The sequence below is a fragment of the Dipodomys merriami genome, unplaced genomic scaffold, assembly GCF_024711535.1.
Source record: "Dipodomys merriami isolate MVZ:Mamm:240054 unplaced genomic scaffold, mDipMer1.0.p SCAF_10, whole genome shotgun sequence".
Taxonomy (NCBI): Eukaryota; Metazoa; Chordata; class Mammalia; order Rodentia; family Heteromyidae; genus Dipodomys; species Dipodomys merriami.
In genome coordinates this window covers 330120-346054 of record NW_027202271.1, presented here as the reverse complement: position 1 = coordinate 346054, position 15935 = coordinate 330120, and the positions used below count along the sequence as shown (strand labels likewise).

General features: G+C 41.3%; 1 protein-coding gene across 1 annotated transcript in view; it reads left to right on the top strand.

Moving 5' to 3' along the window:
• Positions 1-15111, top strand: part of Stk38l (serine/threonine kinase 38 like) — a 143285-nt gene extending 128174 nt beyond the window's left edge. The window contains exon 15 of the mRNA XM_070037967.1: positions 14648-15111. Coding sequence (XP_069894068.1) covers positions 14648-14664 — 17 coding nt within the window. The 3' untranslated portion in view covers positions 14665-15111. The remainder of the gene's footprint in view (positions 1-14647) is intronic.
• Positions 15112-15935: the final 824 nt, after the last annotated feature.

The following is a 15935-nucleotide window of genomic DNA, read 5'->3' as shown; positions in this document are numbered from 1 at the left end:
GATCGCCCTCCTGTGTCATGCACTCTGTACATATCTTGGGTGGCTGGCCTGTTGTCAGTATGCACCTGGGAAAACAGGGTGAGGGTCAACACTTCACCAGTGGCTCAGATCTGTCATTCCAGCTACTCGAGGTGCTGAGATCTAGAGGATCCTGATTCAAAGCCAGCTAATTCAGACTAAAAGCTGGAAGTAGAACTGTGGCTCAAGTGGTAGCACTATCCATGAGCAAAAAAGTTAAATGGCAATGTCCAAGCCCTGAGTTCCAGTCTCTATACTGGAACAAGAAAAGAAAAAGAAAGAAAAAGTTGAAAGTCATAACAAAGAGAGAATTAAAAATAGCCCATATCTTTTATATTACACCTTAAAAGTATCCCTTTACTTCTTACAGTCCCCCCAAGTGTGCTTAAATGGGAAGCATTTGTTTTTTAAATTATGGTATATAATGCTTAGAACACAATGGAGAATATATCCTAATGCAATTTAAAACTTGTTTGGAAATCTACTCTTAAAAATAAGGCATATTTTGTTCTTATATTATCTGTGATTAATATGCTTTGAGTATTTGTGATCAGAGAATTCTGAAGCTTTATGAATTCAGTTACAAAAAAATTCATTAAGGGGGCTGGGAAGGTGGTTCAGTGGTAGAGTGCTTGCCTTGCATGCAAGAGGCCCTGGGTTCAATTCTTCAGAACTACATAAACAGAAAAAGCCAGAAGTGGCACTGTGGCTCCAGTGGTAGGGTACTAGCCTTGAGCTGAAAAGCTGAGGGACAGCACTCAGGCCCAGAGTTCAGGCCCTAGGAATGACCCTTCCCCCCCCCCCCCAAAAAAAAAAATTCATTCAGGTTACCAAAAAAAGCAGTTAAAGGTGCTCTGGGAAAACAAAAAGTTATACACTGTTCAACTTCTGGATGAATTCCCTACCAAAAAAGGAATTCCAGGAGTTTAGAAAGTAGGAGGGATTGGGAAAGGGAAAGAAAAGTGAGTAGATGGGTGGCCTGGCCCTGGAGCTGCTTGGAATGTGAGGGTCAGTGGTGCCAGAATGTAATGTACTTCTCTTAATTACTGTTTGGTGCTGGGGCTTGAACTCAAGAGTGTAGGTGCTGTTCCTGAGCTTTTGTGTGCAAGGCTAGTGCCCCACCAGTAGAGCCACAGCCCTGCTTCCAGCTTTTGGGGGGTTAATGGGAGAAGAGTACTGTGAGTATCAGTGGCTCACTCCTGTAATCCTAGCTACTCAGGAGGCTGAGATATAAGGATCATAGTTCAAAGCCAGCCTGGGGAAGGAACATCTGTTAAGATTCTTTTTTTTTTTTTTTGGGTCCGGTCGTGGGGCCTGAACTCTGGGCCTGGGCGCTGTCCCTCAGCTCTTCAGCTCAAGGCTAGCACTCTACCACTTGAGCCACAGCGCCACTTTTGGCTGTTTTCTTTTTGCTTATGTGGTGCTGAGGAATTGAACCCAGGGCCTCATGCATGCAAGGCAAGCGCTCTACCACTGAGCCACCTTCCCAGCCCCCTCTGTTAAGATTCTTATCTCCAACTAACTACCAGAAAACCAGAAATGGCACTGTCACAGCTAGTCTTGAGCAAAAAAGTTCAGAGCCAGAGTTCAGGCCCTGAGTTCAAGCCCCACAACCACCACCACCAACAAAAGAGTTATCATGAACTTTTCTGCCCGGGCAGGTTTTGAACTATGATGCCTGGGTCTCAAGCTCCTGAGTAGCTAGGATTACAGGAACAAGCCTCTGGCATGCAGCTTTGTTTTCTTAGTTTTTAGAAACTCTTCTGGTTATATTTAGTCAAATGAAATTGTACAAAATCACAAAGATCTATGGTAACAGAATTTGATTATGCAAATATGTTGTTCTGTATGCCATGGTTAAAATGTGGGAAATTACTATAAAGAGAAGACCTTTGGCTTGGGCTGTTTAAGAGACTCTATAGTATCCCCCACCCCCTAGGTGAAGGGTTCCACAGTGAGACTGAATGAGATATTCTACATATTTGCTGTGTAGTAGCTCATCCTCAAAATAAAACTCCAGGGCTGGGAATGTGGCCTATTGGTAGAGTGCTTGCCTAGCATGCATGAAGCCCCTGGTTTGATTCCTCAGTTCCACATACACAGAAAAAGTGAAGTGGTGCTGTGGCTCAAGTGGTAGAGTGCTAGCTTTGAGCTGAAGAGCTCAGGGACAGCGCCCAGGCCCAGAGTTCAAGTCCTATGACTGACAAGACAGAAAAAAAGCATGGTTTGTTTTTCCCCTCAGGAATTAAAATAAGGTTATACATAGTTGCATTAATTTTATTTTTGGACAGTTTGACATTGGTTTTACACTAAAATTGAATTTTTGGTCTGATTGATCAAAATTATTGTTTTAATTTTTTGGTATTCTGAGGGGACAGACTTATTATTGACAACATTACCCACCAGCACTTGGAAAACATTCATTCTATTACAGTGAACTTCCTGCTTTTCCTGACTTACTACACTAAGAATAACAGACAGACTAGAAGAGTCTAATGATAGATATTTTTTAAAACATTGATTACACATCTATTACACAGTACCATTTTACATAATGGTTATTGGACATAATAACTTTGCAGTGTGTGTGTGTGTGTGTGTGTGTGTGTGTGTGTGTGTGTGTGTGTGTGTGTGTGTGTGTGTGTGTGTGAAACAGGAATTTGAATTTAGAGCTTTGTACTTAACTACTTTGATTTTCTGGCTCTCAGGAAGCTTTCTACCACTTGAATAACATTTCCAGCCATGACTCTTAACAAGTGAGAGGAAATCATTATAGATCACCAAGAGATTCAATAAAAACACAAATCATATAGATAAAAGTCATATAGAAAGAGAATGGCTCCAAAGCTGGTAGCTCACGCCTAGAATCCTAGCTCTTTTGGAGGCTGAGATCTGAGAATCACAGTTCCAAGCCAACCTAGGCAGAAAAGTCCTTGGAACACTTATAGCCAATTAACCAGCTTGAAGCCAGAAATGGAGCTGTGGCTGTAATGGTAGAGCAGAATATGCCAAGCAAAACAGCAGGCCCTGAGTTCAGGCCTTTGTACCTTCACTAAAGAAATGACTAAGTGAGAGAATGAATAAGTGAATGAGTAAGTCATTTAAATGCAGAATCAACCTTTTCAAAATGAACATGGCTAGTGTGGGTAATTAATTCAAGGAGAGTATGCCTGCATTCCCCAGGAAACAAGCTCTCTTCCTCTCCACATGCCCAGGACAGAGTATGGCCAGTGTGTGACCCTGTCCCCCACTTGGGGACAGATGCATGTGTGTGCCTCCCATTGTCATGCTTGGCTCCATTGTGCCCATCCACAGAAACCCCTGTCAGCCTGGAGAGTGACATGAAATCCCACTTTGTGTAACTAGGGTATTCTGAATGTCCAGACAATATGACTAATTCACTTGTCAAGGGTCCTGCGGGACTCAGCTAGAAGTGCTCCTCTAAAAGTTGAAAATTGACTTGGGAGATAAGATAACCTCTTCCTACTGGAATCTGGCCCTGTTCATCTGTCCACACATAGCTACTAGAATGAACTTTGTAGAATCTCACTACATCTTTCCCCAGCTGGCATTGCTCGGGGTTCTTGCTGTTATCTATAGGAGGCAAATCCCTGTTCAGCATGGCATGGCACTCTGCCTGCAGCTTTTCAAACTTCACCTCCACCTCCCTGGCCTCCCTCCCCACCAACACACACACAGGCAATTTCTCTAAGGGTTTCTTCCTTCCTCCAGTACCCTCCTCCTCTTTATCAGGTTAACTTGTACATGTCCCAGTTTCAGACCCCTGAAAGAGGCCTTCTTCCATCATATATTGTCAGGAGAGAGAGAGAGAGAGAGAGAGAGAGAGAGAGAGAGAGAGAGAGAGAGAGAGAGAGAGAGAGAGAGAGAGAGAGAGAGAGAGAGAGAGAGAGAGAGAGAGAGAGAGAGAGAGAGAGAGTAGCAGTGCTGAGGTTTGAACTCTGGACCTGGATGCTGTTCCTGAGCTTTTTTGCTCAAGGCTAGTTAGCATTGCACCACTTGAGCCACAACTCTGTGTCCAGCTTTGTGGGTGGGGGGAGTTAATTGGAGATAAGAGTTTCATGGACTTCTCTGCCTGGGCTGGCTTTGAACCATAATCCTCAAATCTCAACCTCCTGAGCAGCTAGGATTGCAGACATGACTGGTGCTTAAATTTGGGGCATCACACTGTAACTTGGCTTTTTTTGCTCAAGTTTGGAGCCCTACCACTTGAATCACATCTATCCTTTTGACTTTTTGCTTGTTACTAGGAGATGAGTCTCTTGTATTTGTTTGTACAGGCTGGCTTTGAAATGGATCCTCAGATCTCAGTGTACTGAATAGCTAGAATAACAAGCATACACCACCAATACCTTGTTCAGAAGGTGTTTGAAGCCAGTTGAGTCATGAAAATTGCAAAGGTTGTGAAAATACATTTGGCAGTTTAGGTGAAGTGATTGAAGGAATAGCAATTAGATTGGTAGGAAAAGTTAGCCACATTGCCATTGCTAACTAATCTCTTCACATCTTCAGATTCTTTGGACACAACACACACACACACACACACACACACACACACACACACACACACACACACACACACACAAGCGCAGCTCTGGTGGCTCACACCTGTAATCTGTAAGACAACTATCTCCACTAACCTTCCAGAAAAGCTAAATGTGGCACTGTGGCTCAAGCAGTAGAGTGCTAGCCTTGAGAAAAGCAGGGACAGTGCCCAGGCCTTGAATTCAAGCCCCAGGACTGGTACCCACAAAAGTTTTTTTTAAACCCAAACAAACAAAAAGCCCTATTGGGGTTTTAACTCAGGTTGTTGCACCTCTCTTAATTTTTTGAGGGGGGGGATCCAGGGTGATAACTTATCATTTTAGCTCTGTCTTCCAGCTTTTTTTTTTTTTTACAAGAGTATTCAGACCAGGTAAGACAGAAGGTTGCTGTTTCCTGTGAGCACTATACCTCTGCAACCCTCTGAACCAACACCCTCATCATCCTCCCCACCCTCCCAATCGTCCCCCTCCCCACCCTCCTCCCATTGCTTGCCATTCCTCCCCATCCTTCACCATCTTCCCCTTTCTCATTGTCCTCCCCACTCAGAGACCTCCCCCCTTCTCCCCACCATCCTCCCTTCCATTCTTCTCACCCTTCACTGTCCTCCCCTCCTCCTCATCCTTCCCAGTCCCCACTGTCCTCCCTCCCTCTCCCCATCATCCCCTCACTGCCCTCCCCACCCCCACAATTGCTTGCACCAAAGAAGAAAGGCAAATTTGCCCTCAGCTCCCAACTTCTCCCTTCAAGTGGATTCCATCAAAGGTCTGTGGTATCATTACATGAAAAGGTTTAGGTGTTTCATGAGTCATTATTAATTGAAATAATCCCTAGTAATCATCACCTCAGGAGACGTGGAAAGGACATTATGCCCTGTGAAGGGGACTGGGTGAAAGCACAGTAATGTTACCACCAACCTGAAAGGAGGGACATCAGCCAAGAAAACAAAAACAAAAACAGAAAATGTCCAATGCAGCAGGACTGGTAAACTTAGCAGAGTAAAAGCTCTGAGTTAATCAAACACAGCATACATTAAACATGTATGACAGCTTAGCTCTCTTTGTAGAAGGTATTCATTTTTAAAGGTATGGAAAAATTTTTTTTTCATTTTTTAAATTTTTATTTTATTTTATTTTATTTTATTTGAGAACATACTGTACAGAGGGGTTACAATTACATGGGCAGGATAATGCATACATTTCTTACCAAGCATTGCAGCCTCCTCCTTTGTTTACCCTTCACCTCCCTTCCCAGCCTCCCCCCTCCCCCCCACCCAATCATGCCCCCCTCCTCCCTCCCGCAAACCGACATTATAAAGCTGGTTTTGACATGACATTTTGTACTTCTCATTGTAGCAACAGGTCCACCTGAATCCTTAAACGACTTGTTTGTCCCCATCTCCTCCACATGTTATACTGACATCAAATATAGTGAAAGCGGGGGTTACACTGTGGGGGAGGGACATACAAAGCAACAAAGAAATAACCTTATAAATGCATTAGAAACACATGCATGAAAGAAACGAAAACATTAAAATACATATTTAAGGGTTCATTTTCCTAACATCACATTATCTGACCTTTTCCGCTTGACTCATACCTATACTAGATATTGCAAATAAGGGAAACCATGGGACCTATGTTTCTTTGGGCCTGGCTTACTTCACTTAATATAATTTTTTCCAAACCTTTCCATTTCCTAACAAATGGGGAAATGTCATTCTTTCTGATGGAGGCATAGAATTCCGTTGTGTATATATACCACATTTTCTTGATCCATTCATCTACTGAGGGGCATCTGGGTTGGTTCCATATCTTAGCTATGGTAAATAATGCTGCAATGAACATAGTTGTGCTGGTAGCTTTAGTGTGGTCTTGTTTGTAAACATTTGGGTAAATGCCCAAAAGTGGGATTGCTGGATCATAGGGGAGATCTATGTGAAGTCTTTTGAGGAACCTCCATACTGCTTTCCAAAGTGGTTGAACAAGTTTACATTCCCACCAACAATGAAGTAAGGTTCCTTTCTGTCCACATCCCCTCCAGCATCTGTTGTTGTTAGAGTTCTTGATTTTTGCTGTTCTAACTGGAGTGAGGTGATATCTCAATGTTGTTTTGATTTGCATTTCTTTTATGGCTAGGGATGTTGAACATTTCTTCATGTGTCTATTGGCCATCCTTCTTTCTTCTTCAGAGAAGTTTCTCTTTAAGTCTTTTGCCCACTTATTTATTGGGCAGTTGTTTCTTTGAGGATTTGTTGTTGGGTGGTTTAATTTTTTGAGTTCCAAGTATATTTTAGATATGAGACCCTTGTCCGTTGTATGGCTAGTAAAGATCTTCTCCCAATCGGTGGGCTTTCTATTGATCTTGCTAGCTATGTCATTTGCCCTGCAGAAGCTCTGCAACTTTATGCAATCCCATTTGTCCAACCTTTCTTTGATTTGTTGTGTTTCCGGGTCTCTATTCAGAAAATTTCGGCCTGGGCCAAGGAGACCTAGGGTTTCTCCAATTCCATCCTGTAATGTTTTCAGAGTGTCTGCTTTGAGTTCAAGGTCTTTGATCCATTTGGAGTTGATTCTGGTGCAGGGTGATATATAAGGATCTAGCTTTAGTTTTCTACATGTAGTTAACCAATTTTGCCAGCACCATTTACTGAAGAGGCTGTCTTTCTTCCATTCTATTGTTTTAGCTTCCTTATCGAAGATTAGATGGCTATAGGTCTGTAGGTTCATTTCTGGGTTTTCAATTCTATTCCATTGGTCCTGAGGTCTGTTCTTATGCCAATACCAAGCTGTTTTGATTACTATGGCTTTATAGTAGAGTTTGAAATTTGGTATTGATATTCCTCCAGCAGTGTTCTTTCCGTTGAGGAGCGTTTTTGCTATTCGGGGTCTTTTATTGTTCCATATGAATTTTTGGATTGCCTCTTCTATTTCCTTGAAGAATGAGGGTGGAATTTTGATAGGTATCGCGTTGAATTTGTAGATAGCCTTGGGAAGTATTGCCATTTTCACGATGTTAATCATGCCAATCCAGGAGCATGGGAGGTTTTGCCATTTTTTAAGTTCTGTGTTGATTTCCTTTTTCAAGATTTTAAAGTTTTCATGATAGAGGTCCTTCACTTCTTTGGTTAAGTTAATTCCTAGGTATTTTATTTTTTGTGGGGCTATTACAAATGGAGTTGCTTTCCTAATTTCAGCCACACTTTTCTCATTGTTGGCATACAGAAAAGCCATTGATTTTTGGGGGTTAATTTTATAACCTGCTACTTTGCCAAAGTTTTGAATCAGCTTGAGTAATTTGGGAGTGGAGTCTATGGGATTCTTTAAATACAAGATCATGTCATCTGCAAAGAGGGAGAGTTTTATTTCTTCTTTCCCTATTTGGATCCCCTTTATGTCTGCATCTTGTCTTATTGCTGTAGCTAGGCATTCTAAATCTAGATTGAAGAGAAGTGGAGAGAGTGGACATCCTTGTCTTGTTCCTGAGTTAAGAGGAAATGGCTTTAGTTTTTCACCATTGAGTATAATGCTGGCTGTAGGTTTGTCATATACAGCCTTTATTGTATTGAGGAATGTTCCATGGATTCCTAATTTTTCCAAAACCTTCATCATAAAGGGGTGTTGGATCTTGTCAAATGCTTTTTCTGGATCTATTGAGATTACCATGTGGTTCTTATTGCTGCTCCTGTTGATGTGATGAATAATATTAATTGATTTGCGTACATTGAACCAGCTTTGCATCCCTGAAATGAATCCTGTTTGATCATGGTGTATGATTTTTTGGATGAATTGTTGAAGTCGATTGGCCAAAATTTTGTTGAGAAGTTTTGCATCAATGTTCATCAAAGAAATGGGTCTATAGTTCTCTTTCTTTGATGAGTCCGTGCCTGGTTTTGGGATGAGGGTTATGATGGCTTCATAGAATGTGTTGGGTAGTGAGCTTTCTCTTTCAATTTCATTGAAGAGTTGGAGGAGTATTGGTGTGAGCTCTGCTTTGAAGGCCTTGTAAAATTCCGCTGTAAAACCATCTGGTCCTGGACTTTTTTTAGCTGGGAGGTCTCTTATTGCTGTTTCTATTTCAAGCCTTGATATGGGCCTGTTAAGCTGGTTTAACTCATCTTGGTTTAGTTTTGGCATGTCAATATTTGCTAGGAAAAGGTCCATTTCTGTCAAGTTCTGGAAAAGGTCCATTTCTGTCAAGTTCTCAAACTTATTAACATAAAGTTTTGAGAAGTATTCCCTTATAATGTTCTGAATCTTGGTTGTTTCCGTGGTGATGTTTCCATTCTCATCTCTGAGTTTATTAATTTGGGTGTGTTCTTTCCTTTTTCTGATAAGGTTTGCTAAGTGTCTGTCAATTTTGTTAAGTTTTTTGAAGAACCAACTCTTTGTTTTGTTGATTCTTTCTATAGTTTTTTTGGATTCTAACTCATTTAATTCTGATTTAATTTTGATTATTTCTTTCCGTCTACTGGATTGGGGTTTATCCTGGTGCTCTTTTTCAAGGAGGTTTAGATGTGTCATTAAATTGTTGGTTTCAGATCTCTCCAATTTGTTGATGTAGGAGCTCAGAGCTATAAACTTGCCTCTGAGTACTGCCTTTGCTGTGTCCCAGAGGAGCTGGTAATTTGTGTGTTCATTTTTGTTGAATAGCATGAACATTTGAATTTCCTTTCTAATCTCTTCCATGACCCACTCATGATTCAGCAGTGTGTTGTTCAGCCTCCATGTGATACCGGACTTTCTTTGGTGGCTTTTGGTGTTGAGTTCTAATTTTATTCCCTTGTGGTCAGAGAGAATGCAAGGTATAACTTCAATGTTTCTGAATTTAGACAAGTTTGCTTTGTGGCCTAAAATGTGGTCTACTTTAGAAAACGTTCCATGTGCTGCTGAGAAGGTGTATTCTGATGCTGCTGGGTGAAATGTTCGGTAAATATCTGTTAAGTCTAGTTGATCTATGCAGCTGTTTAGATCTGCGGTTTCTCTGTTGAGTTTTTGCCGAGTTGATCTATCTAGTGGGGAGAGTGGTGTGTTAAAATCCCCAACAATTATTGTCTTTGGATCTATATGGGATTTGAGGGAAAGTAGTGTTTCTTTGATAAATTTGGGTGCTCCATTTTTTGGCGAATAGATATTTAGAATTGTAATATCCTCCTGAAGGAGAGATCCTTTAATTAGTATGTAGCGACCTTCTTTATCTCTTCTCATGAATTTTAATTTGAAGTCTATTTTATCTGATATTAGGATTGCAACTCCCGCCTATTTATGAGGGCCGTTTGCTTGGTAGATTTTGTTCCAGCCTTTAACCTTGAAAATGTGTTTGTTTTTATGGGCAAGATGTGACTCCTGCAGGCAGCAGATAGAAGGGTCTTGTTTTTTAATCCAACTAGACAGTCTATGTCGCTTAATTGGAGAGTTCAGTCCGTTAACGTTAAGAGATAGGACTGAGAGATATTTGGGAGTTCCTGCCATGTTATCCACCTTCTTGGGAGCTGTGAAAACTGGGTTCTTCCTAAGGTTCTTGGATTCTCAGTTTGGGTGCAGTTTCTTGGCCTTTGTTGCGGTCTTGTTGGTTTTCTATGTGTAGGACATCTTTAAGAATCTTTTGTAGGGCTGGTTTGGTGGAGATGTATTGTTTCAATTTTTCTTTGCTATGGAAGGTTTTTATTTGGCCTTCAGTTATGAAGGAGAGTTTAGCTGGGTACAGTATTCTTGGTTGATAGTTGTTTGTTTTTAGGGCATGGCATACATCATTCCAGGCTCTTCTTGCTTTGATTGTCTCTGCTGAGAAATCTGAGGTGATTCTAATTGGTTTCCCTTTATAGGTGATTAACCTTTTCTCCTTGACAGCTTTAAGGATCTTTTCCTTGGTCTGAGTTGATCCTGTGTGGATTATAATGTGATGGTGGGATGTCCTATTCTGGTCTGGTCTATTTGGAGTTCTAAAAGCTTCTTGTATCTGAATAGGCCTATCTTTTTGTATGTTTGGGAAGTTCTCTGCTAGGATCCTGTTAAACAAATTTCCTAGACCATTAACTTCTCTTTCTAGGTGCTCCTCTACACCCATTATCCTTAGATTGGGCCTTCTGATGGTGTCTTCCAGGTGTTGGATAGACCTATCATATTTCTTGGACTTGTCTTGGATGGTTGTATGTTCTTTCTCTATAATATCTAGGCTGTCTTCAATCCCTGAGATTCGATCTTCTGCATGGTCTAACCTGCTGTCAAGACTCTCTACTTTGTTTTTTATCTCTTTTCCTTCTAATTGGTCAGCTTTGATGGCTTCAAGTTCTTTGTTGAAGCTCTGTTTTAGGTCTTGTATGAATTTCTTTACTTCCTTAATTTGGTGTTCAGTGTTTGTTCTCAAATCACTTAGTTGATTGGTTATGGTTTCTTTGGACTCCCATTCCTTCTGTTGGGTTCCATTCAGCATTCCCTTTGTGGTCTCCCTGACTTCCTTCAGCTCTTTGTTAATGGATTCCATGAATGCCTTTAGTGATCTTTGTGTATTCTCTACCTGGTCTCTCAATTCCTGAATTACTCTTTGATTAGCTTCCTCCCGTCTGTGGGATTCCTGCAGTTCTCTTTCTTCCCGTTCGTGGGATTCCTGCAGTTCTCTTTGAGTGTTCTCAGCCTGCTCACGCCATTCCTCCCTTTCTCTTTGAGTATTCTCAAGTTGTTCACGCAAATCCTGTATCAGTTTTTGAGTAGCTTCCTCACGCTTATGATATTCCTGTATAAACTTTTGGGATGCCTCCTCTCTCTTCCTATCACGCTCATACAGAGTCCTTTGTACATTGTCAAACTTCTCATTTATCATGTTTGCTAGTAGTGTTTGTAGAGCTATTTGGGAACTCTCCTCTGGATTATTCTTTATCTGTTCTAATCCCTGATTATCAGGATTGGGAATTGAGATACCCGAATTTGCCATTTTTCTTGTGTTTTTCCAGCTTACTCTGCCCATTTGATATGAAGATAGCACCAGTTTTGTGCTAGAACACTATCTTAAGGCAACCATCAACCAAAGTTTGCATTTGTACAGTCAATAGTCTACAGATACAATCTAGTTCAACAGATACATCTATTCAACATCAAACAACTATATGTTAAAGGACTTCGAACTGCGGAAAAGAATTTGGAAAACCAGAAATTATTAGGATTAGGGAGAGATGTGGGTAAGAAATAGGAATAGATTGGTGTGGGGAGGCACAGGGAGAGTTAAGTATGTCCTAATCACAATGCAGGAAATGGGTTTGGTAGGATGCAAGTAGAGAGAGAGAGAGAAAAGGAAGAGACGGAAAGGGGAATGAAAAGAGACCAGAAAAAAAAAAGAAACATAAAAATTAATGTTATTATAGAGATTAAAAGACCATCTATTTAGAGAGGAATGTGAATATGTTGAGAGAAAGGGAGGGACATAGAGGAGATGTGAAAAACTTTAAGGATGGGAAAGGGAGAAGAAAAGATCAGAAGTTCAGTAGAGCTAGACAAAAAACAAAAAGATGATTAAGGAAGAAAGAAAAAGAGAAAGAAGACAAGAAAAGAAAGGAAAACGCTCATTCACATATTCCTAAAATAAAAATTATAAAAGGAGAAAAAAAAAGTTACTGGAAAACAATTATTTTTTCAGAAGAGGCAAAAATTAAATATTAATAAAAGTTTTAGAAGAGAAAAAAATTTATATATATATATATAAGGTAACAAAAAACAAAAAACAAACAAAAAAAAGAAAAGAAGAAGAAAAAAAAGTCCTTTGATTTTTTTGGGGGGGTGGGGGTGGTGGGAAGAATCCTGTATCTCCCTTTTATCTGTAGCCAGCCTCTTGTTGGAGTCTCTGGTCAGCTTGAGGTCCTGTGGTTTGATTGGTTTCTTAAGTCAGTTTGTTGGAAGAGGCAGAAAAATGCTCTGCTTTACCCAAGATTTTGAGATCCCCCTCCCAGGTTAGTTTTCTGGGAGGGTGATCAGCTTTGAGAATCACAAAAGGGGAGGATGCAGTGATGAGGCTAGGTTCTGGGTAGAGTTGAGGCCTTTCAACAAACAGTAGCTTTTCCCTGGGGCTATTTTGTGATAAAACTCACAGCGCCCAGCCTGGAGCCATTCTCAGGGTTTCGGTTTTTCAATTGATTGTGGTGGCTGCTAGAGGGAGGGGCAGCCTCTGGCTCTGGTTACCCAGTGGGGAAAGCCACTCCAATGGCTGGCGCCTGAGCTGGGTGACTTTTCCCTGGATGGAGCTGAGTATGGCAGGTCACTTCACCGTTAAGTTCTTGTGACCTGCTAAATGACTCGTTTTATTCCAAGGCCTGAGCTGGAGCTAGCAGCTCCTCCGAGCTTTGTCGGTATCCAAGATGGAGATCACCGGTGCTGGGGGGGGGGAGGGGTGGCCTTCCCTCCTCTGCTCCCTGTGAAGGAGTGAGGACGTCGGGCTTGTACTCACGCCGAGTCTTGGATCCTGGGTCGTCTCTGGTCTGCAAACTGCAGGATGAAGATGTCTGTTCCTTGTTGGTTCTTGTTGGTGTTGAGTAGAATCTGCTCGTCCGCTGTGTCTGGCTCCTTCGTCCCGGACTCTCTGTGTCTCAGGTATGACCCCGCGGCGGTGGTCGCCGCCGCGACCCTGCCACCGCAGCGGCAGCTGCTGGCAGGCGCTCAGATGTGTCTCCTTGGCTTCCCCTCTCTTGACTAACTCTCTGTTCTGTGATGGCACACTTGGTGTGATTCTCTGGCTTAGGACTGTTCACTGGAACTCTAAAACTGCTTTCTATGCGAGAGCTTGTTCAGATTCCAGCTTCTCCTCCGCCATCTTCCTGGAACTCCATCTGGAAAAAAATTTTGTGTTCCAGAGTCTATCCAAAATTACTCTCATTTCCAAGTGCTAGAACTACAGACATTCACTACCATGTTCAGCTACATATTGCTTTTGAATGGGAGAAAAGATTGCTTTCCTTATTCAACCTTAAGCTTATGACTGACAGTGCTAACAGAACACAGATTTAACATGAGAAAAGTATATAGCATTATTTAGTGTACATTTTAGATGACATGGGAGCCTTCAGAAATGAAGACCATGAGAAACAGGCCAATGTGTACAGGCAGAATACAAGTGTACACTGTAGCTATGATCTAATGCTGATGGACTAGGGGAAATTGAGCAAGGCCTGGTTGTTCAGATTATTTCTTATACATATTCTTAGGGGAGTATTTCCCAGATCCTTCTGTAAATATTTTTATGACTTAAGGAGCTTAGCTTGATTTGTGTGTCTGTCTGTTGGTATTAGAACTTGAACTCAGAGCCTTACAGTGTTCTTGTTCAACTTTTTCTCTCAAGGATGGTACTTTTTGTTAGTTAATTGGAGATAAGAATTGCTCAGTTTGTCTGCCCATGCTGATTTTAGACCTCAGCCCTCAGATCTCAGCCCTTTGAGTAGCTAGGATAAGAGACATGAGCAATCAGCACCTGACCAGGTTATTATTTTAGTGGTAGCTGATTTAATCATTCATCCATAGCTGCAACCACTTAAATGTGTGATTTTAGTGAAAGACATGGCTGAGTTGTATGTTCAGCAGTCATTAACTATTTTATATCTGGTTGAATAGAAGATGAGTTGCCTTAGAGAGATTAGTTTCCACCCATAAAGATATTTAGTTGCCTTTAAAGCAAAATTCAACTAAGTTTAAGATTGCTTTAAATTGGGGTTGGGAAGGTGGCTCCATGGTAGATTGCTTTCCTTGCAAGCATGAGGCCCTGGGTTCCATTCCTCAGTACCACAAAAGCAGAGAAAGCCAGAAGTGCTGCTCTGGCTCAAGTGGTAGAGCACTAGCCTTGAGCTAAAGAGCTGAGTGACACACCCAGGCCCAGAGTTCAGGCCCCATGGCTGACCAAGGTGGGGGGAAATTGCTTTAAATCTTAGAACATGGTTGTAATTCTAATATACTGATCCCAAACACATACCTGCTTACGCTATTAATCTGCATTATTTGTTGTTTGAGATTCATTCTTTAACAAAGAAATCTATGTGTCATCAAGCAGGTGAAGTATCAGAAATTGCATCTTTTCTTTTTTCTATATTCTGCAGGAAAGCCCAGGGTTTAAAATCTCAATCATGAAGCCAGGTCCTGATGTCTCCTGCCTGTAATCCTAGCTACTCAGGAGTATGTGCTCTGAGGATCTTGGTTCAAAGCCAACCCTGGTGGACAAATTGAAGAAGAGAGTCTTATCTCTAACCAGCAAAAGACAAAAATAAGGGAAAGGGAGATGGGAGGGAAAAACAGAAAATGAGGGAAGAGGTGACACTGTTCAAAAAGAAATGTATTCATTTCCTGACTTACATAACTGTAACCCCTCTCTCTCTATCACCTTAACAATAACAATGAAAAGCATATATGTAAAAAAAAAAAGACAGAAGTGAAGCTGTGACTCAAATGGTAGAGCACCAGTAGAAAAGAATAACAAGGCGGCAAGGCCCTGAGTTCAAGCAGCATGTGAGCACACACACACACACACACACACACACACACACACACACACACATGCACAAATAGAATCATGGGCTTTGGGATGTAGTTGAATTCTAGCACTTCCTAAAGGCTCTCAATCCTCAGATCTGAAAAAAATAAAAAATTGTATTTTTTCTCTGATGCCAGCTACCTTCTAGTTATTTTAGAAACCATTAAACCTGTCTCAGTTCATTTATCTGAAAACAGAAGGAGAAATTAGCTTCCTTATAAACTTCCTTATGATAGCAGTAAAGGACTATTTCAGAGCTTTTTTGAATGGCTAAGGAGAGGCACCATAAGACAGAATGATTGGTTTGGGTATGAAAAGCATGCTAATAATACAACAGGGTTTTGGTAAATGACAATTTGGGATGAGCAGCTTGCCGTCCAGCAGTGGGAAGGAGAATCCAGTGCAACCTTCTGCAATTAGAGGCAAGTCCATTAAGTTGCCATGGCTGTCAGTGAAGGTGGTGACAGCTGGCTCAGCAGAAATGATTTCAGCTCCTTTAAGACTGAAATGTGGGGGGAGGATGGGAAGGGATGGGAAGGGGAAACAAAGGAGGAGGCCACAATGCTTGATAAGAAATGTACTCATTATCTTGCCCATGTAATTGTAACCCCTCTGTACACTATTTTCACAATAAAAAAAAAATAAAATAATTCATCTATCCATTAAAAAAAAGACTGAAATGTAAGGAACGCATAGAGTTTGCCTTAAAACGGTAATGCTCAACTTAAGTTAAATATTTTACTTCTGCCGGGCATTGTTGGCTCATGCCTGTCATTTTAACTACTCAGGAGACTGAAAGCTGAAGTTTGAAACCAGCCTGGGTAGAAAAATTTGTGAAATTATTTTTTTTCGGTTGG